This window comes from Haemaphysalis longicornis, unplaced genomic scaffold (assembly GCF_048455015.1).
Source record: "Haemaphysalis longicornis isolate Haplotype H1 unplaced genomic scaffold, Haemaphysalis longicornis Haplotype H1 scaffold_10, whole genome shotgun sequence".
Lineage (NCBI taxonomy): Eukaryota > Metazoa > Arthropoda > Arachnida > Ixodida > Ixodidae > Haemaphysalis > Haemaphysalis longicornis.
This window is the reverse complement of record NW_027526204.1, coordinates 122,168,356-122,189,765: the sequence shown is the minus strand read 5'-3', so window position 1 is coordinate 122,189,765 and position 21,410 is coordinate 122,168,356. Positions and strand designations below refer to the sequence as shown.

At 48.8% G+C, this 21,410-nt stretch overlaps 1 protein-coding gene across 1 annotated transcript in view; it reads right to left on the bottom strand.

Annotated features, from left to right (window-relative positions):
• LOC144157938 (calcium-activated chloride channel regulator 3A-1-like) overlaps positions 1–21,410 on the bottom strand; it is a 53,710-nt gene that overhangs the window by 16,630 nt on the left and 15,670 nt on the right. The window contains exons 4-5 of the mRNA XM_077688650.1: positions 15,092–15,356; positions 8,046–8,222 (exon numbers count right to left, since the gene is read on the bottom strand). Of these exons, the coding sequence (XP_077544776.1) occupies positions 8,046–8,222; positions 15,092–15,356 (442 nt within the window). The remainder of the gene's footprint in view (positions 1–8,045; positions 8,223–15,091; positions 15,357–21,410) is intronic.

The window sequence follows — 21,410 nt, the reverse complement described above, 5'->3', positions numbered from 1 at the left end:
GTTACAATATCTCTGATGTTCCTCGCACGTCGGTACACGACGCGGGGAGGCTCAGGGAAGACACCTCCGACATGTCTCAAGAGCTTCAGGCTAGGTGGGCGCTATGCATACATGAAGCATCCAAGGAACCTTTGAATATTGTTATTGACCACGATCACTCACAACTAGAGCACATCCTCAGTGAGGAACGAAAACTCACTGACCAGGTAGACTTGACGCCCCATGAAATTAACCTTTTAAAAGTGTTTGCAGAAAACAAAGAGCGCCAAGTAATTCGAACAAAAAAAAATGCTTCGGGACGGCATAACTTCCCCTCTTGAAAAAGTAGACACGTCTTTTTTTCCTCCCCCATGCAAGCCCCGAAAATATTCCTGACCTGAACCCCTCACAGCTCAAAGAGTGCCACATAGTAAATCTTTCCGAAACCCCCCTCACTGATGACGAAGAACGCGTGCTATCAAGAGGCTTGAGTTTTTGCCCTGCAACCGGCAGACTAGACGAATTCCAACTCTATAAGGATCTAGAGAACTTCTCCCGAACGCTTAGGCTCAGCGAATATTACTATGGCAAATCACAAGACCCTAATTAAGACACTAGGCTGCCATCACTACGCCATTGGACTCCTCCCCCACAAAGAGACAAATGCTTAGACATCTACATCAAGGCGGTACAACGTGACATTCTAGCTCAATGTAAAAATAGATCACCGCATCACAAAAATCTCTCACAGAAAGAGCAAGAGGCACTAAAAGGTTTAAGCGGGCGCTCCGACATCACAATCAAACCCGCCGACAAAGGTGGCAGAAATGTTATTATGAATAAGCAGGACTACATCACTGAGGCAGAAGACAGCTCAGCGATACTTCTTTCCATAAACCAACCGACACCGATCAGACTTCCCAATTTAAGAACAAGGTAAGCCTGACACTGATGGCGCTCGTCAAGGACCAAAAAATTCCGGAAAAAACTGCAGCCTCACTTCAAGTTTTAAGTCCAGTTCCAGGGCGATTTTATATGTTGCCTAAAATACATAAAGCAGGAAATCCAGGCAGACCAATCACCTCCGGCATAGGGACGGTAACAGAAATGATCTCTAGTTTTATTGATAGCTTAATCAAAGACATTCCTCCCACACTACCTTCATTTCTAAAGGATACAAACCATTTTCTGGCTGATATTATGGATCTAGTTATACAGGAAGATAGCCTGCTAGTCACTCTCGACGTCACCTCGCTATATAGAAATATTCCACACTCGGACGGCATCCGATCTGTCATCCATGAGTACGATGATGCTTCCCAAGAGAATTCAATTGATGGTGAAACTCTCGGCATGCTTTTTAAGCTTGTCTTGGAGCTGAACAACTTTGAGTTAGACAATAAGCACTACGTGCAAATCGACGGGACCTCGATGGGAACAAAAATAGGACCAAACTACGCTAATATTTTCATGGGCCCATTGGAGTCCAAATTTCGAAGCAACGCACAGCTTCAGCCTCTCTTGTATCGAAGGTTCATTGACGACATTTTTTTCATTTGTTGCCATGGGGAAGAGGAACTTCTAAAATTTATAACCGCTTTCAACAACGCCCACGAGAACATTTCATTCTCCCACTCATATTCCGCATCTGCCATTAATTTTCTCGATGTTTCAGTGAGAATATCAGACAACAAGCTTGTGACCTCAGTGTACAGGAAGCTAACAGACCGACATCAATACTTGCATTTCAAAAGCAACACTGTAAACTCGGCATACCATACAGTCAATCTCTGCGTTTTAGAAGGATATGCTCTGACCCAGCTGATTTTGCCTCTAACTGTCAACAACTAATGACCTAACACGACAATACCCACCGTCTGTCATCAGTGATGACATTAGGAAATCTGAAAAACAGGAGCGCCGCCACCTGATAACCAACTCAAAAGCCAAATCTTTGAATACGACCCCCAACCTTATTCTAACATATGCCGCTTCGTCCTCCAACGTAAGCGGCATACTCAGAAAACACCACAACATTTTACTTCAAAGCGAAAGGTTGCGAAGTGTTTTCCCTGAGCCTCCCTGCGTCGTCTACCGACGTGCGGGGAACATCAGAGATATTGTAACGTCATCTAAGGTCAACACCCCCTGTTTCACAGGCAGCGGACCCTGCAATAAGCCTAGGTGCAAACTGTGTCCCATGATGACTAAAGCCTCTGTCGCCAGCAGCACCACGTCTTCATTCTCTTTCCAAATAAAAGGAAACTTTGACTCTGACAGCGCAAACATTTTCTACCTTCTTGAATGCACCACATGCCACGCCCAGTACGTTGGTCCAACTGAGAATCAGTTTACAATGAGAATCAACAACCACCGAGCATGGTTCCCAGACAGTTTATCGAACGCCGTTTTATCGAAAAAAATTTCCGTTTTATCGAACGCCGTTTTATCGAATGGCGTTTTATCGAACCACCTACGTCCGTTTTATCGAAACTGTGGTTTTGCGACTTTGATTATAATTTTCGGGATTTATTTTGTTTAACTGGCCATCGCGTTAACCGAACCTGCAGTTAGCTTCATTCTACATTGTCTCTCCGGTGCATTGCATACAAAAACCTGCCTATATATGTTGAAGTGTCTTTGCCGTGTTTTTGATTACCTTTGTTTTATTCGAATTTTATTTTAATTTCTGTCTTCCTTGATTGCACTCAAGCATGTATGTCCCCCTTGTCTATATTACAGAATTCGCAACTATAGTAGTAACTATTATAGCAATATTCCTTACATGTTCCCCGCGCGCAATATTCCCCGCGCGCAATATTCCTTACATGTACAGTATCGGTGTATTTAGTTTGGTGTTGCCAAATGCCCTGCGCCATGGTTCATCATTACGTGATCCAGTATTGTCCTTCCCCAATTTTTCACGTGGTTTCCACACGACTCCTACTCGGGCCATGTGGTCACATTGGTTGTATTTGGAGAAATATCGTGCCAAGAACTTCTGAAAGATTACTGCTATATAAATGGAAGAGGGGGAGGATGGGTGGTTCCGACAGGGAAATTAAGTGAGGCCCCAACAGAGGTGGTAGAATCTAAGAGAACGCGTCACAAGTGAACCCCTCACGGCCAATTATACTCGGTTACAACTCAAGAACGACACCACCTCATGTAGTGTATCACTCCGCCAAAGCGCCGGACCCGTGACGTCAGTGCGCGCGAGTTTTGAAAGGGGTTTGCTATGAATGCGTGATATCGTCTGCCTTGTCTCACGCAGTTGTTTGTCGTCACTGGAGTCGTTTATAAGCATATTAAGTCCACAAAATTACGGGAACGGCTCACGCCATGTTCAAAATATTCCCAGTAACGCCCTACTTGCGCCGCGCGGAGAAACATCCGGCTACGGTGATAAGGCACAGCGGCAACTTCTGGTGCCGTTCTTAAGTTGTCACCGAGTATAGTCATAGGCGAACCGGTCAAGTAGTACAGGTCGTCATAGCATCTATTGATCATGCACAAATAAAAAAAATACAGGGTTTCGTATAATTTTCTTGTTATGCGTCGGCACTCTTACGTCCCTCCTTCGATTCACCAACTTTACGTTTCCTTGGTGGCCTTCGAGGAACACGCCGGACCAAACAGCGCATTTTGTTGGTTTTTGTGTGCTTCGTTCAGCTAATCGCACGGGCCATATTAGATTTTGTTTGCTCGTTGTGAATTTTCTTCAATTTTACTTTTCTATTTCCAGGTAATCTGGCGACGGCGCTCTGTTGAGTAGACCTTCACGATATCTCTTTTTGGTGTTTTTTTATACCTTATGATAAAAAGGTAAAATAATGGGCTAAAAACCCCAGACATGCTGGTGTGCAACGAGGCGGGGAGAGATGAAAACGAACCAACCTGTAGTATGGTGACTAATTTTGAAACTAACTTTTTTCTCGTTAGTTCTAAGCAAGGCATCGAGAACAGTAGGACAAGGCATGGTAACCTCTTAGCAACTGAACTCAGGGCCCATTAAGAATTAGGAGGGCAGAAATCGGGAAAGACTTTTGCTGGCGTTCCAGTTAGGTCTTTGACATTGGACTAAGGGCCCCAAAATCAGGGTGTGGCACATACCATGAGCACAGGTATGTGGACTGCCAATCCGGTGTCGTGTACCGTGTCCCTCTCACGTGTGGCGCATCATACATAGGGCAGGCTGGTAGGTGTGCTAATGTTAGATTGCGAGAGCATGCGCTCTCCTTAGACAAACATCCGCGACCGCCTCTGCCCTCACACTGCCACACGTGTGGCTGCGACCCGGGGTTTCACGAAACTGATATTGTTACCAAGCACCCGAAGCAGCTGCACCGCGAGATAGTTGAAGCCTATCACATTAGCAAGAGGGGTGAAAAGTGCGTGAGCCACCCTTCAGTGGTGCTGAAAGAGGTCCAGTTCATGGATAACGACAAATAAGTCATGTTCCCGTTTGCACTTTTATCTGGTTCTGGTTGTTTTCTTTGTATGCTACTTTGACACGTGCGGCGTTGTTTACCTTCAGTATAAATGTTTGTTACGGGTTTTTAATAAATTTAGTTGAGAGTCAGCGCCTGTCCAGTGGTTGATCTTTCTGTCTGTCCCGTCCTTCGCGCTGTGATTAAGTATGAACACGTACCAACTCGCCCAACTTGCAACTGTCGTAATAGGCCGTTTGGTCACACTAGATCATTCGTCATATACCAGTTTGTAACTTAAAGTTCGTCACAGGAACGCAAAAACAAAAGTCCTGGCGTTTTTAGACGTAATTGGTGATGAGGCATGACTATGACAACTTTGCACACCTTTTCGCAGTACCGGTCCTCTTAGCGGCCGCCACGGCGATCCTAAACTGGCCGTAAGGCACGCCACAAAAACTGTTTGGCTTTCGGGGAACCCGTGCACGAATTATCCTGGTCCTGCAGTCCATACCGCTCCCACCCGTCCCCCTTGCCTTTCACATCAATGCCACGGTAGCAGGCGCACGCTCACGTGACTAATTTGCAGTGGCTGTAGCACTCCTTTTTCTTCACTTTCTTTCATTTTCGTTACTCCCTCACTGGTAGCGAAGTGCTCACAGCGTGGTCATTTTTGCCCCTTTCCTTGGAAAGCCTTTTTTGTGTGCACATAAGAACGCAGTCGAACTGTCCGAAAAGAGGATATAAAAACGTGAGCGGAGACATATCCGCTCCCCAAGCAGCTAGCTGAGGGGGCGCCCTTTTGTTTATTTTGCCCGAAAGCTACTGCCAAGAACGGCGGAGCGGCGCCCCGCGCATGCGTAGATGGCTACTTGAGAAAGGTCCATCAAATATTTAGTTGCATAGTTGCAACACTTGTATTAAACCACTAATAAGTGACACGAAATGGCCCATGTGAAATTTCCAAGAACGAGAAGGTCGGTGCTACCACTTTTACTATTACGGGACCAGTTAGAACCAGACGCCTGGCCCGTCTTCCGAGAGCTTTGTTGGGCTACGTCCCTGTCTCACTTCTCTGTCTTGGTTTGTTGAACTTGTATCTATAATCTTGTCCGAACACGTTACTCTACTTGCCCACTCTGGCTTGCATTTTTTATAGAGCTTTGCTAGAAGCACGGCCCAAAGTAAAAAAAAACTAACTAAACTTGTGCCTCCCTTCTCTCTTTCGAGTCGAAAAAAAACAACACGTGGACATTCATTTTGTGCACCTAGGAGGAACTTTCCAAGTGACAAACCGGCCTATGACGAATGATCCTATGTGACCAAACGGCCTATTACGAACCGGCCTATGACGAATGATCCTATGTAACCAAACGGCCTATTACGAACCGGCCTATGACGAATGATCCTATGTAACCAAACGTCCTATTACGAACCGGCCTATGACGAATGATCCTATGTAACCAAACGTCCTATTACGAACCGGCCTATGACGAATGATCCTATGTAACCAAACGTCCTATTACGAACCGGCCTATGACGAATGATCCTGTGACCAAACGTCCTATTACGAACCGGCCTATGACGAATGATCCTATGTGACCAAACGTCCTATTACGAACCGGCCTATGACGAATGATCCTATGTAACCAAACGGCCTATTACGAACCGGCCTATGACGAAACGCCATGTGACGAACGGGCCGTATCCCATTGGTAATATGATCTCGCATGAACGGTCTTCGTGAACTTCATGTGGCACGGCATATCTGCCTCTTTGTATGTGTAATGTAGCCTTATGTCCACTTATATTTCGGTATTTATGTGATCTCGCTTAAATTAGCGTTACTTTGCATTGTATTGTCCTTGCATTGCATGACCTTGCCTTTCTGCGTCCGCCTCGTGGACGGCCGTCACGTTTTACGCAGGCAATCGCTTCCGCGTTTTCACCCCATGTGAAACCACGTGCCGTTTTGGGGCTTTCTTCGAACCTCCTTCATCGCCGCCTTCCCCCACTGCGGTTCTCGCACCCCTCCCGCTAAAAACCCCCCTCTCTTGTCTCAATCCCCCCTTCCTTCCTTCCTCCTTTTTTTGTGTGTGTATTAACGCTTGCACTAGGCGTCCGTAATTAACTCTGGTCTCCCCCACCCTTTTCTCCTAGCCAGTCAATTTCCAGTTAAGAAACGAACAGGAAACAAGCCCCTACTTAGTCCCTCACTTTCTTGCTTTCCCGTGGTGACTGCAGTGCCATGCAGCGCTTTCCTCTTATCCTATAGCCTCGCCTGCCTTGTTTACACCCCCCCCTTTCCCCTCTGTTCCCCGGCACTACTCCAACGCTCCCCCCCGCCCCCCACTTGCGTTCTGGGGCCTCGCATACTTGTGTGTCGTGTAGAGCCAACGTTTTACTTGATACATCTGCTTGCTCCGCCCACAACTGAAATGTATTTAAACACAACTGAACTGCACTATTTGTATCTTTGAAAAAGACCGGTCCCTGGTCGAATCGTTAGAATAAATGTTGTTTTTCAGTTTGACTTCTCTATCGTACAGCTAACCTCTTAGCCATACATATATATATATATATATATATGGTTAGGAAATGAGGGAGTCCTCTCCCTGAAACGTCAGTAAATTTTTATTTTTATTTTTAATGTCCTTCTCGTGTGTCTCTGTCTCTACTAACCTTATTTTTTCGCACTCGTGTGAGTTTTTGATTCCCGACTATATATGTGTCTTATAGTCTGGAATCAAAAACTCACACAGAGCGCGAAAAAATAAGGTTAGTAGAGACAGAGACACACGAGAAGGACATTAAAAATAAAAATTTACTGACGTTATAAAAATTTAAAATAAAAATTTACTGAACCCACGACATCGCACCAGACCGGTATTCTGGAGGTCGTGGGTTGGGATCCCACCCGGCGGGCATTTTTTCACCACTTTCTTTCCGACTCAAAAAATTCTTCATCTCTTTCTATGACCTACCACAACCTCCCCTTTGCTTTCCGAGGTTTTCTTGACTGCCAACCCTTATTTCCTGTATTATTTCACAGGGCCCCTCATTTCCCTTATTTCCTATATATATATATATATATATATATATATATATATATATATATATATATATATATATATATATATATATATATATATATATATATATATATATATATATATATATATATATATATATATATATCACCCTGCGCTCTTGAATACGTTACGGACATTTCCTCATACTCAGCACATTATAATCAGTGCTAGCTGTCGTGGCCTCAGCATCATCACCTGTACATATTCATCATCACCACTTAATAGGTTTTTTTCGTCCGATTGCCCGAATAAACCGGTCACGCTTCCCATCGTCTCTCAACTAGTGGAGGGTGCGTCTCGATTTCACAGTCTACCTGTGCAGCACCACTCCTTGAGCTCCGCTCAGGCCGCCGTCTGACTCAGGAGACCATGCCTATGAAGCTCGATCCAACCAGCGCCACGGCTACGCCTCCCCCCGCGTAGTTTTGTCACTAGCCGCCAGAGAGATCCTCCCGACTTCGCTGGCCTTCGTGGGGATGATGTAGATCGGCGAACGTACTTTTTATCTATGAGGGGTAAACGTATGCTCCTGCACTGTACTCACTTGTGGACGGTATGAACATGGCTTCGGTGGAGATAGTTGTTCGCCGGCATCTTGACTCATGTTGAAGTCGTGTCGTCACCTGGGTTTCCAAGTGCACATACACTTCGTACCTTCCTCGGCCATTAAACTTGCTGAAGTATCCGCTGTACGTTCCATCATTGGCGCAAGTGTCAGGGACTAGAGAGGAGATTACACGCAGCAGTTGTGAAAAAAAAACTGACAGCTGCCGGCATAGTGCACATAACAACGGCAAGGATCTGGAAAATATTTCCAAGGACCGCATATGCTTCAAAACCCATGAATAATTGATCACCCGCTTCTTCCTCGGGGGAGTAAATAGGTATGAGTGGCAAGAGTTGTCTTTTCATTTGCAACTGCTGCATACCCGAGGATGCAGCTGTGACCTCTGCTTTTTAGGCTTGAGGAAAATGCACCCTTCAGGAATTCTGGAAGCTCATTCTAGTAACTCTTCCTTGTAACCATCGTTGTTGATTGCATACACTCGTCATTACAAAACGTATTTTACAGCTCAGAGGATCAAAACGGGAATTAATATCCTCAACCGCACCTCTTACGAACACGGAATATAAAACTGTACGTGTGACCATACATTTGTAATCAAATACCTTATGTTCGGTCCTGTCGAAGATAACCAAATCGGATCTTGTTTTGTTTGGGTCGAGGCCATTTGGGATTTACGAATGTGGGGAATTCCATTTTAATGCCGGAAGCAGTAAGCAATATAAGCAAACTATAGATTATCACTGTTAAAAAGTTTCTGCGAGACCCGCTATTACTACAAATACCGGCGCACAACGACGAGCTCTCTTCGAAAGCCAAAAACCAAAGGTAATGTAAAAGCGACCCCGTTTGCCCGCGCATTTGTACTGCCTGCCCCATTCTTCAGCGCTAACAATATTATCGTGAACAATACCTTCCCTTTGTTTAGTTTTGTGTTTTGAGACCAGCACCTGGCGGCAGCCAGCTGTCTTATTTAACTAACAAAGGAATCTCGTTTTAGTCTCTTTCTTTGTATGACGCATAGGCTATCTAATTTGATAGGAAGAGTACACCCTGCCGTCTATAGAATAGAATTTTCGCCTTTGGTCGCCAATGTTGCAGATCTGTTTCGATGGTTCTCAGCGCCGAAAGCTAAATGCACGCATGGCAAACCTCACAGCATTCGATTCGCAGACACTCGCCTGCGCATGTCTCTTTGTGGGCAGCTCTTTCACCGCTTGTGTATTCTTTGGAGTTTCTATCAGAACACAGTGGCTTCACTTCGAAAACTTTAGTTCCTTGACGAAAGTTCCATCGTCCTTGGCTACGTGACAGCACGTCTTCGGTATCATTCAACTAAGTAGTGCCACTGTCCGGCCTTAGCTTATAGTGAAGTTCATGTCAAACTTAGTTCTAGACACAAAGGCGATAAAAGAAGATAAAGGTCACCCGAAACCCAGCTCCCTCACTGGCGCATAAGAAATAATTGCATTCTACTCTCTTCTTAGTCTTTGCTCGCTTGGTTAACGCGGTATCAAATTTAATGCACTATACTACTTCCACAACCGTTTTTCAATTACGGAAGTTTCGGCGACCACTCAGTATAAAGGGGCCATTTAACTTAGTCTGCAAGCAAACTTTCGGTCCCGCACAGCGGCGTCTCAAAATTTGCAAGGGGCTTGCCAGGTTAAAGAAGTGATGCAAACAAAACTTCTCTTTCTGTATTGACTTATCGTGAAACGGTGCTTAGTGCAGTAGGCAGCATAAATTCAATGGCACACAATACCACTTTGGGTTTGTGTTATTGAAGAATCCCAAAGGCGAACGGAAAGCAAGAAAAGCAAACTGTATATACGTAAGCACACGGCATACGAAGCTTTAACATGGCCACCAAGAATCTTCCATCTTCCTCGTCTTCGTCTGTCTCCTCCGCGTGCCGTCGCGCCGAGGTCCCCGCTATTTTTCCATGGGCTGCCTCCAGCACGCAGGCGTAAAAATTCAAAACAGATCACAGTTTATGGCAATAAGAAACGAACTCCCGGTCCCAGCAATGAGGGTTGTAATCTAAGTCTACGCTGAAGTAAGCTCTATTGGGTACAGTAACTACACCGGTTGTCGCAATGTAGCGCCCCCAGGGAACCTTACAACGCAGGCTCGGACGTTGTGGTCGCGTCCCATGATAACTTCAGTAACAACTCGACCAGTCGTCCACATCTATGGAGGAGCTTTTTCTGCGCGCACAAGCACCATATCTCTAATTCTAAGCTCGTGGGTGGGCACATTTTTTTCCAAGGTTGAAAGAGCGCAAGTGCAACAGATAAACCTTTCGCCATCTCCTCCAGAACTGTTCCGCAAGCCGTTTACGATGGATGTAGATGTCCTGTTGGCAACATTTCCACTGTGTCGGATCAATTGTAGAATCCAAGCCGTGGTTCTGAGAATACGCAACAGATTGGAATGCCGCGCCTATTTCAAGATGGGATTCATAGTCCTCACAAAGCAGACTTTCAGACATCTCTCCCTTTCTTCGTCGACGTTTTTAAACCCAAATTCTGAGCCTTCCGTAAGCCAGTCAGTAGGCTGTTTTAGTAACTACATGGATCCATGCTACTATCGTTCATCGTTTTTCCGTATCTGCAATAAGACCCCGCGAGGGAGATGATCGGAAGGACTGCAATATCTATGATAATGCAGCCACTGTGTCCTAGCCATGAGTCTTCGAACTTCAGTGACTCGATTTTTGACCAATTCTTTCCATTGTGATGTATTACCCGCAATCCAATGCAGAGTGATTCGGGAGGGTGTCCAAAATACAGTTTCGAAGCTGCACCGTAGTTTGGCAAGAGATGCTTTCAAGAATTTTGACATCTGGGCCCCGAGGACGGCGCCGAGAAGCTCGAGTCGCGGCAATGTCAACGTCTTCATAGGAGCGGCTCTTGACTTGGCATCACCAGTTCTGTTTTGACACAATTGCTGTTGTCTTGAAGCCTTAAATAGGCGCATGCTCCGTATGCCTTTGGGCTCGAGTCACAAAACATGTGCAGTTGAGCTACCGTAGTGTCCGAGGATAAATGTACCCAGCGAGGTATTTTAACGCTGCCAAGCTCCTGGAGGCCCGATGGCCAACGTTGCCAATGCGCCCGATGTCAAGTGGAAGATCCTCATCCCAAACGACATCCCGTTTCCATAGCTCTTGGAATAATATCTTGGCTTCAACTGTGAATGGTGCGATCATTCCGAAAGGATCGAAAATTCTTGCCACTGTATGGAGCACTGATCTCTTAGATTTCCGTTTTTTGTCAAAAAAACTAAGTACAGACTTTGAAGCTATTGTCATGATGTCTCTTCGGGGCTCCCATACCATGCCAAGAATCTTGACTGCTCCGTCGGTAGAAGTGATGCCTTCTTCCTGCTCGAACAGCTGCTGTAGGTGCATCGAGGTCCACTTCATGAGACGCATACCTGCTGTCTAATATATAGTAGCGTCCGTGAAACCACGTTGCTCCTCTTGGTCGGTGTCGGCTCCCACGAGTAAGTCGTCTACGTAAAGACTCTGCGAGAAGGGCCGCCATGTCACGAAAGGAGCCGCTCACAAGTCTCGGGTGATGTGAGGTGGCGTTTAGCGAAAATTGGCTTGCTGTGGTACCAAATGGTACTCTGGTCATCCTCCATTCTTCCACTTCTAAGTTAGGATTCTCTACGGAGGGAACTTGCTTGTACCACAGAAACCGCAGCGCATCACTGTCTTGCTCTCAAATGCAGATTTGCAGGAAAACCTTTTCTATATCTGCGGTCAGAGCAATTGGATGTAACCGAAAATTTATCAGCAGTGTGGTCAACTCTGCCAGAAGCCTTGGGCCTGTTTCCAGGTGTTCATTGAGGGACATGTACTCCGGTCCATGTGGTGATGCGTCGAAAATCACTCGGACCTTGGTAGTCGTGGGCTCACTGCGAATCACTTCATGATGCGGCATGTAGTACACCAAAAAGGGTGACGGTCCGATGTCCTTTACCCGCTCTGCGTGTCGCAAAGTCATGTAGGACCGAATGGTGGGGTCGTATTGCTGCACGAATTCAGGACTGCGCCGCAATTTCGCCCCGAGAGCTAGAAGTCTCTTCATAGCTTGAGTCTTACGTGAAGAAAAGTTTGACATCCACATCAGTGCAGCCCTACGTCTGCAAAAAAAAGCTGTACACCTTTCTCAGAAACTTCGTAATCGACGAAAAAAAACTGTCTTACTCCACCTTGGGGATTTCTCCTAAATCTGGTCGATTAGCTTGAGTCTTATTATCGTCCAAACGACCCCCTTTATCTTTCCATGGGAGTGCAACCTTGTAGCGGCCTTCCGAAAACTTGACGTTACGCTGGAAATCACAGAGAATGTCCGAGGCCTCATTTATGGTATTGTCGTAGTCCACAATACCTATGCTCTCAAGCTCCCAGAACTTCTGCATGATGGCGCTCTTTGCCCTAGTTGGCCTTGCGCCATAAACATCAAACCATCATCATCAACTTCTGCATGATGTTGTCTGCTGGTTCCGGTGACGCACTTACTCGTAGGACGCAGGTGTTCAGCGTCAAGTTGACTGTTGCACTCAATGGGAGAGGCCTTGGAAACATCCATCCGAAGACGGAGTCAAGAGTCACCATGCCTGCGTTACCAGAGTAGCACTTAATGTCTCCAGTCATCAGCTGCTAGAGGTGGTCACAGCCCACAAGCAGCCAAATGCCAGGTACAGCTGCCATACCAGGTATGTAAAGTTTGTCGTCGATGTTGTGACCACTGTCTTCCATTGTCTTCACTAAGTCATGTTGTTCAACCGGCACTTGGACAACATCTTGGCAAATGAATGGCCCTTCAATGGCTTGTATAAGATGCTCCGTACTGTCGTACTGACTGTGAAGACGTACTTCCACGAAACGCCGACGCTGTGAAGTTGCAGCCGCCTGTCCGAACGTATTCAACTGGAGGCTCGTACTTCCAATCTCTTTCATGCATAGGATCTTAGAAATGTCCTCCCGAATAAACGTTGTCTGGCTTCCACCGTCTGCTATTGTACGAATGCTTGCGGAACACTGACTTCCGACGGCGCAAGTCCGGAACGTCTGCAGGAGTACCTCGTTAGTCAAGTATGAATGCGTGCTTGTGTGAAGGATGTTAGCGTTCACTTTATGACTTCAGCCTTCTTGGGTTTCCACCTTCGGTCGCACATAGATAAAACATGCTTCCTTTGACACTTGCTGCACTTTACTTTCCGGCGATAATGCTATGAACGATGCCTACGTGTAGTGCACCGAAAGCAGCGGTTGTCTTTGGTGAGCTTCTTCAGCTTTTCTTCTTTGGTGATAGTTACACCACAGTTCTCCATACCATGTTTCGGAGAGCAGCAAAAGAAGCATTTCTTGTTTTCCTGTGGCGACACAATATGCAGTGCTGCTGCAGAGGGTAGTTGAGCGAATTGTTTGCGGCCAAACCTTGCTCAAAGACTTCTTTTCTCTTGGATGGAATCAGCCAATCTCCTTCGTTCTCGGCTTTTTACCTCTACCAGCAGATATTCAAGAAGAAATTGCAGCTCACGCTCCACCGTGCCTGTTTCGCATGTTCGCGGGGATAGCGATTGCTCACCTTCGTCTTGCTGTTCGATGCGGAACACGAATGAGGTCTTAGAAGTCGCCACCAGTCGATGACAGCCCACGACGACGTCTCTTGGTTAAGCTTCTGGTATGATGTCCGTCAGTATGGTCCCGTAGGTAGCCGAACTGGTGTTGAGGGCTTTAAGTCCCAGTGCACGTAGTCCATAAGCTTGCGCAAACCCTTCGCGTTGTCCGATGCTTGCACCGATGGCAGAGACCCCACGTGAGCCAGATACTCTTGAACGATGCGTCGAGTGTCACCAAAGCACCTTCTAAGGATGTCGACGGCATCATCGTAGCGTTCCCTCGTCGCTTGAAGGCCCGCGATTGACGAAGCTGCCTTGTTGTTGAGAAGCGTACGTAGGTGCTGGAACTTTTCTCCCTTAGACAGTCGTTGTTATGAACAGACGCCTGGTAATGCTTCCCAGAAACTAGGCCACTGTCATATCTCCCCGTCGAAGGACTGCAGTTTGAGTGTCGGAAGCTTGATGGAACTGCCTCGCAATAGTTCCTCGCGTTGATCCAACCTCGTATGTGACGGGTTCCTCGGGACAGCTGCCACATGGCTTGATTGAATCATTGCATCTCTTGACTTTAACTGAGCGAGCATACATTTAGCGGCGTCTTCGTACTTTAGAACAGCCTCCATTTCCGCTGCGAACTCTTCGTCCTTGAGGTGATCTTCTAACAAGACATTCAGCCTTTCCAATTCGTGGTTGCTGCCCTGCACTCTTTTTCGCTGTGACGCAAGCTCGCCGATGTCCGCCGTATCCAAGACAGCTTTTGCTTCATTGATGAGGCGAGTATTCTGTTGCCGCCGAGCAGTACGCTTCTCCTTCAGTCGGTTTATCCTTGCTTCCGAACACCGGCCGCACCGCTCACCTTCCTGGTGGACACCCGAAGCCTTTCCGCTGTCTCTTTCACTGTAGGGCGTTCCACAGTTCCTGGTCTTTCGGCACCATGTGTATCCCTCTGAACCACATTCGTTTCGGCATTAAAATTTAGCTCCGAAGCCCAAATACAATAACCCCTCCACGCTCCCCAAATGAGATATAGGCAACTGCCTCGGACACAATACAGGCTGCAGGAGTTTTTCTAGATCTTTTTTGTTCTACTATATAGCGTTTATTTTTGTATGCAATGATCCCGCTGTACAGTCGATAAAACGCATGGCTATAATACAGCGCTCGCACTTGCAGCCTGTTCCCGATTCGCCGGAGCAGGAATTGAGGAAAACTAGTGCGGTGATCAGAAGTCAAATCCCACCCCTGTTGTCACCAACATCTGTGTAAAGAGCATGTATTTTCTGTTTTTCAGATGTAACTAGTTGGAGTTGAAACCGCCTTTACAGACAAGCTTTTGACGAGGAGCAATACTTCTCCCGTAAGGCGGAAAACAACAATGTGCTCACCATCACCATTGTCGTACAGGCGGAACTTTGACTTCTTCAGTTTAGCTTGGTATCCCTTCTGTAGGGTCACCTCGGCGAATACGAGAGCGTCCACGAACACCTTTCTGCCTTTGTTGAGCGTGGCGTAGATGATCGCGTCATCGAACACGTGGACTGTGCGCTCTGCTGGATGGCAGATAAACGTTTCGATATCCGTTGCCGCTCTGGACATGATTTGCAGGCTGACACCCGTTCGGTTGGCGGTAGTATACGTCCGATCTCCTTCCTGGTGAGAGAGTGCGCACTCATATAAAGGTTTGAACCCTCTCTGACAGTGTTATACGAGAGTCCGATACCCCTGCTACAAATTTCTCAAGTAACATCACAACAGGCAGTGCGAATGAGCAAGCTGGCGATGGGCAACGCAGAACAGGGCTGGCGACGACCCCACGTGGCCAGCCGTGCATTAGCTACAGCGACCTCAGCTGAAACGTGCTAGATAAGAAGTTACCCGGCTTGTTCAGCCGGCTGTGGAAGGCCATTCAGCTATACAAAGTTGCTGACAAAATTCGGCACACGACTGCTTGCGTGCCCTGGAGTGCCGCAGGTAAAATGTTCTCGCGTACTTTCTCCCTGTGCTATTTCTACATGTATTACTGGCACGGGCAAACCCGGGGGTCCATGTACGGTTTAGCGGGGAATCGTCGCGCTTTAGGGGAGGATCCACCAGGGGGCAACCAATGCGGGCGAGCTTCACATGGCTCCACGAAGTACCGGTCTTCCTACGCACCAAATGGATTCAAGGCCGCAAAACCAGTACTGGTCGACAGACATTCTCAACGCGATCACAGGGAGACCAAATGCTCGTCAGGCAAGTCATTATTTCTCATTTTACGATCCCGGGAAGTTTCGAAGCGGCGGCCGCCACGCTAACCGCCCTAAATCAGCGGTTAGCTGGCCAGCCGTGGTTACGCAATACCGTCCTGGAGCCTAGGCATTCTGCGAGGCCGCCGGGCTTCCCGGGCTTCGATTTTCGGAAGATTACGCAAGGGTTACTGAACCAAGATGTCTACCGCCATGCGAGTACAAGTGGATGGCGTGGAAATTTCTCCTGATCAAGTCACTAGAGCGCACGGTTGGAAAACCGCGGGCGAGAAAGTCACGCAAAGCTCAGCGGTGGACCCAAGCTTAACGCGTAGAAACCAAGTGAGCCAAGGCGGCGCCAAAGCCCCGACTGACGTCAGCAGTCAGGCCACTGGCCTCGGTGGCGCCACCCGCAACGATCTACGTCAAAAAACGCAGAAAAGAATCAACAAGGGCAAGCTGTTGAAAGGCGCGTGGCTGTCAGACCTGCCGCGCGACGACACGAAGACGACAATGCGGCCACGCGGCGGACTCCGAGTGAGCGAAGTATCCCGGCCCGAAGTTAGTCGAGCCATCACAACGGCAGCGCAGGTCAGTGCCATTGAACCCAGAGACGATTTTATCTGCCTGCACAACCAGCAGAACATTATAATCGCGAGCACACCGGTGAGGGAACGAGCGGACAAGTACGCGGCCGTGGAGTGCATCGACATACCTGGCACGCCCCACGCGGTGAGCGTCTACGAGTCCGCCCCTTGAGGAACCGTGAAAGGAGTGATACGCGGCGTTCCGTTCGAGGACACGGCTAAAGATATTTAAGACTTGGTAGTGCGTGGACGAGCACAACCTGACGACGCTGCAAGCGAACCGGATCGGGAGGACGATGTCCGTGGTGATCGCCTTCGCAGGCCACTAGGTCCCGAACTACGTCCGCTACGGCAACGCTCTGATGGAGTGCACCCTGCATAGGAAGCTAATCGACGTGTGTTAACAGTGCGGGCGCGTCGGCCAGCGTATGGACGTGTGTCCAAATCCTCAAGGCCGAATATTCCGGAGATGCCGACTGGCCAACCCGGACGAAGACCACGCGACCCATAGTGCGCGCTGTGCGGCGGCAAGCACCTGACCACTGATCGTAAATACAAGGCAAGATTCAAGACACCGTATGTGGTTTGAGGCCGACGATGGGCCGAGGAAGAAGACCAAGGCTACAGTAACCAAGCGAAGAGAGGTCATGTAGGGTGACCCCGATGCAGCTCCTCGTCGCGGAGCCGGTCTAGAACGCCGACCCGCGTAAGCGGACGCTAAAGCCGCCGCCGCTCGCGGTCCCGTTCCCGTGGTCGAACGCCGTCATCGGCCGGCCGTAGAGGCGGTGGCGACCGGAAGAGATACAGGCTCGAGCGGAAGACAGAGCTTCACGTTCAAAGACCAGGGCAAGCTCCAGGTCACGGGTGGGTTCGAGATCCCGGGGCAGTTCGGAGAGCAGCATCCACCCGACGACTGATTCTTGCCGAGAAAAAGGTGGGCTGGACGAATGGGTCTCCTGTCGCTGGAGTAACGAACGACAAGGACTTCCCGCCCCTCAATCCCAACCCTCCTCCTCCTCCTCTAACCAACACGTCGCGAATCGATGCGACGAAAGTGGAGAACTCAAGAAAATAATCGACAGGCAGAACGCCCACATTCAGGAGCAAAACGCGCATATCAGAGCGCTAATGAATAAAATAGGTGCGCTAGCTAGCGGTAGCTCGGCAGACGCAATAACCAATGTGAGTGCAGCGTCCAAGGACGCCACAGAAAATCAACGAAAGGTGCCGCGGAGGGATCCCCCTCGGCCCGCCTAGCGCGGGGAGGAGCGGCGAAGCCCACGCAAGAGGGACCGGGTTACGGAAGAAGCGATGGACGCCGAAAATACCGTAGACCACGAGACGGCAGCACCGGCAGAACAGATCCCAAGACCACCAACACCGCCGCAAGAGGGCGACAAGCTGGCAGCGATACTCGAGGCCATCAATGAAATTTCAGGCTCGAGGGCATTGAAGCAAGACTAGGGAACGTCAAGGCAAAGGTCGAGACACTATCAGCCAAGCACGAGAGACTGGCGGCGAAGGTCTCCAACCTCACAGCACGAAACCGTTTCGCGGCCATGAGGAAAAAGCGAAAGGATAAAATCAAAGAATCGATCGCTTACAGGCGCCGTCGCATCGAAACGTCTGAAAAAAAATGAAAAAGACAAGTAACAAGAAGATGAATCCCGGGGGAAACCACGATCATTCATTAATGGGACTGTAGAGGCATCCGCAACAAGAACTGCAAATTGGTGCTTCATACAGAGGGTCTTGACCATGGAGTCTTGACCAGAAGCCGGACGTAGTGGCGCTGCAAGCGACGCACGGCAAACCGTGCCTGCCGGGATTCGTGACGTACACGGACCCGACGGAGTGCGGCACGGCGATTCTGGTGCGGAACAAGGTGCGGAACGCAGCACGTAACCGCGCAACACGGGTGCGAGCACACGCTGGTCGAGTTTCACTCAAGAACGATCGGTAATGTAGGGAACCTGTTCGTAATGAGCGCCTTTTTGCGATGCTGTTACGCAACCCGGCTTCAGTGCTGGGGTGAATCACCAAAAAACTGTTGCCGGTCGTTCCTCATCGACTTTCTACGACCCGGCGTGTTCGCAGTGGCGAATTATGCGGCTACTTGACAAAACCCTTTCGACGACCTCGGGGTCCCTCAAGCGCCAACCAGCCAGTGAAGGTGCTAACAATAAGTATTGCTTGGCGCCCCGCACTGCAAGCTACGGCGGCGTACCCGCGCGGTGTCTGACGATGCTGGAGCGTTGTTCTACAAGCCACGCGACGAATATAACAACAGAGGGATGCAAGACATCTTCATGGTTGGGCAACATCCCCAGAACAAAGGGGTCTCCGACCCCAGGCGGATTGCCACGACGGCGGCAACCTAGCGCTCACCTGCGCAGGAGAGGAGCGGGTCTCTCGTGCGTGTGCGTGTGTGTCTGTGTTTGTGCGTGGGGGCGCCACTATCAGTGCCATGAATTCTGTGATTGGTGCGTCCTGACGTCAGCCGGGAAAAAGGGTGAAGGGGAACGGACCCAACGCGCCTATTTAATCTCTTGCGCGCAGGAGCGCACTGCCCATTCTCTGATACCGAGATGTAAATACTTGTATATAAAGCTTTCTTCCCCGTCAACTTCGCCATCATGACTGCCCCGGCACTACAACAAGCTCGGTCGACATCGACCACGATACCCTGATTCCCAACAGGGGATGGCAGCTCGGCGGGATCGGCCAGCGTCGGCACCTTGGTGGGGTGAGCGCCTGAAGATTACCTCTCGTATTGCCAGACCTTGCTACCGCAGCGTCGTGCGTTCTAGGTTTTGCCTGTTTGTCACTGGTTTCTACTTCGCTGTAACGAGTAGGCGAGGGTAAACTATTCGGGGTGCAGTATCATGATGCACAAGTTCAGAGTGCGGAACCTCCCCGAAATTTGCGATGAGTTGGGTCTTTCTGTTGGCCCCGCAAAGCGAAAAAAAAACAGATCTTCGAGCTCATGGAGGCCGCTGAGGTAACTCTAGAAGAAGCCCAGGAAACTTATGAGGACATTCAGCAGTGGGCTGAACTCGACAGCAAAGGGCGAAAAGAGCAGACGGAAATTGAGGCCAGGGAGAAAACTGCCGAGAGAGCGCATGAACTCAAGATGAGTGAGTGGAGTTTCAGATGTCCGCCGAACACTCTGCTTCATCCTTACGGGAGTCCGCGAGCCTAAGAATCCAAGACCTTCTGCAGCCGTTCACGGTTGGCGAAGACATCGCTGGTTTTCTGGTGGATTTTGAGTGCACTTGCGAGAAGGCAGGTTTCTCTTTCGACGTTTGGCCCCGAACACGTTTGGCACTACTGCCGTGTGGAGTCGGCAATGTAATTGGGTGGTTGAGTAAAGAGGATGCGGAGGTGTATGACAAGATCAAACCAACTCTCCTGCTCAGTAGGTACCGCCTGTCGGCAGATCCCGCAGCGCGAGCTAAACCCCCAGCCGCGCAAGAAAGTAACGAGTCGACCCCGTCGGATGATCGCGAAACGCGAGCTACATCCGTACTCCCGTATCTAAGTAGCGAGCCGCTTGTGTCGAGAGGTCGCGAAGCGCGAGCTGTAGCGGTAGCCGCGCAGGGTAGTAGTGAGCCGATTGGGTCGGCAGATCGCGATGCCCAAGCTGTACGCGCAGCCATCGAAGAGCCGTGCTGCTCATGCAGCACGGCTCTGCAGGAGCCACCCGAAACGGCTATCAAGCGGCTCCGGCGCAGTGACAGATTTGCCTACTGCGCAACGGAGCCGACAGCTGAGCACGCGCCGGCACCGCTGCGTCTGCCGCGGCAATGACGTCACTCCTCTGGAATGCGCAGACTGGCGAATGTGAAGACCCAATTCTCAACGCAACCGTATTACAATTGGATTGGATTTCCCACACAATCCAATTTAATACAATCCAATCCAAATCCAAACCAAGCCAAACCAATCCAATCCAACCTCATGCTCTCCGCGCTTGCGCAGCACGGCCCTTCACGGCCCACGAGAAACTGCTCAACCTCGGCCAGTGTAGCTTACGCTACAAAAACTTTCATGACAAGCACGCGTTCATATGGTAGCGCTCGCGAATCTGAATTGCTGAGCCTCTTGTTATCTCGCAATTGGGTTTTTATCACGAATTTGCGCTATTTTTTTGTCCGAACCTTTTTGATACGTTTATGCTATGCATGACATGCGCATCTCACATCCTGAATTTCAGATTCTTGAGTGGTTGTGAAGACATGCGCAGCGGAAGTGCTTTATGATCGCAAAATTCATCAGTTGTGCAGCACATACGCTCTGGATGGACGTAGAATTGATGAAATCTGAATCGAGGGCGATGGATTAATTGCTTGCTATGGGCCATATTGGAGAGTTCTGTTTAGGATATGACGAACTTGACGATTTTCTCCGGCCTGTTTACGGTTCCCTTAAGAAGACTCTGCAATACTTAGTATAAACCATTTCACTCCAATTGCTTCCCGTTTGGAAGCAGTATAAAAGCTATACACCATATGAACAGCGCGGAGCGGCCGTGCGTGACGTGCGCTTCGCAGCAGATCTATCAACCTTCCGTTTGTGCTTTGCTTTGTGGCTTTTTTTCTAAAAGTGTCTTTTGAATGCGGTTATTTCTGAAGCAGAAAGGAAGAGACCAAAATAGCTGGTACACTGCTCTAACGAAGTAGTTCAAGGGCTCAAAAAAAGCAAACACTCTGAAAAGACAGAACAACCTTTCGAACAGCTTTCCAAGTTATCGGATGGACATTTAGCAGTAATTTTTGGCTGATGTCCTTTGTGATCCCCTATTCTAAGTACATGATGTGTTCGTGGACTACGTTCTGAAAGAGTTTATTATTTAGAAAAAAGTTTAAAAAGTGTTGCAATATCTTCTA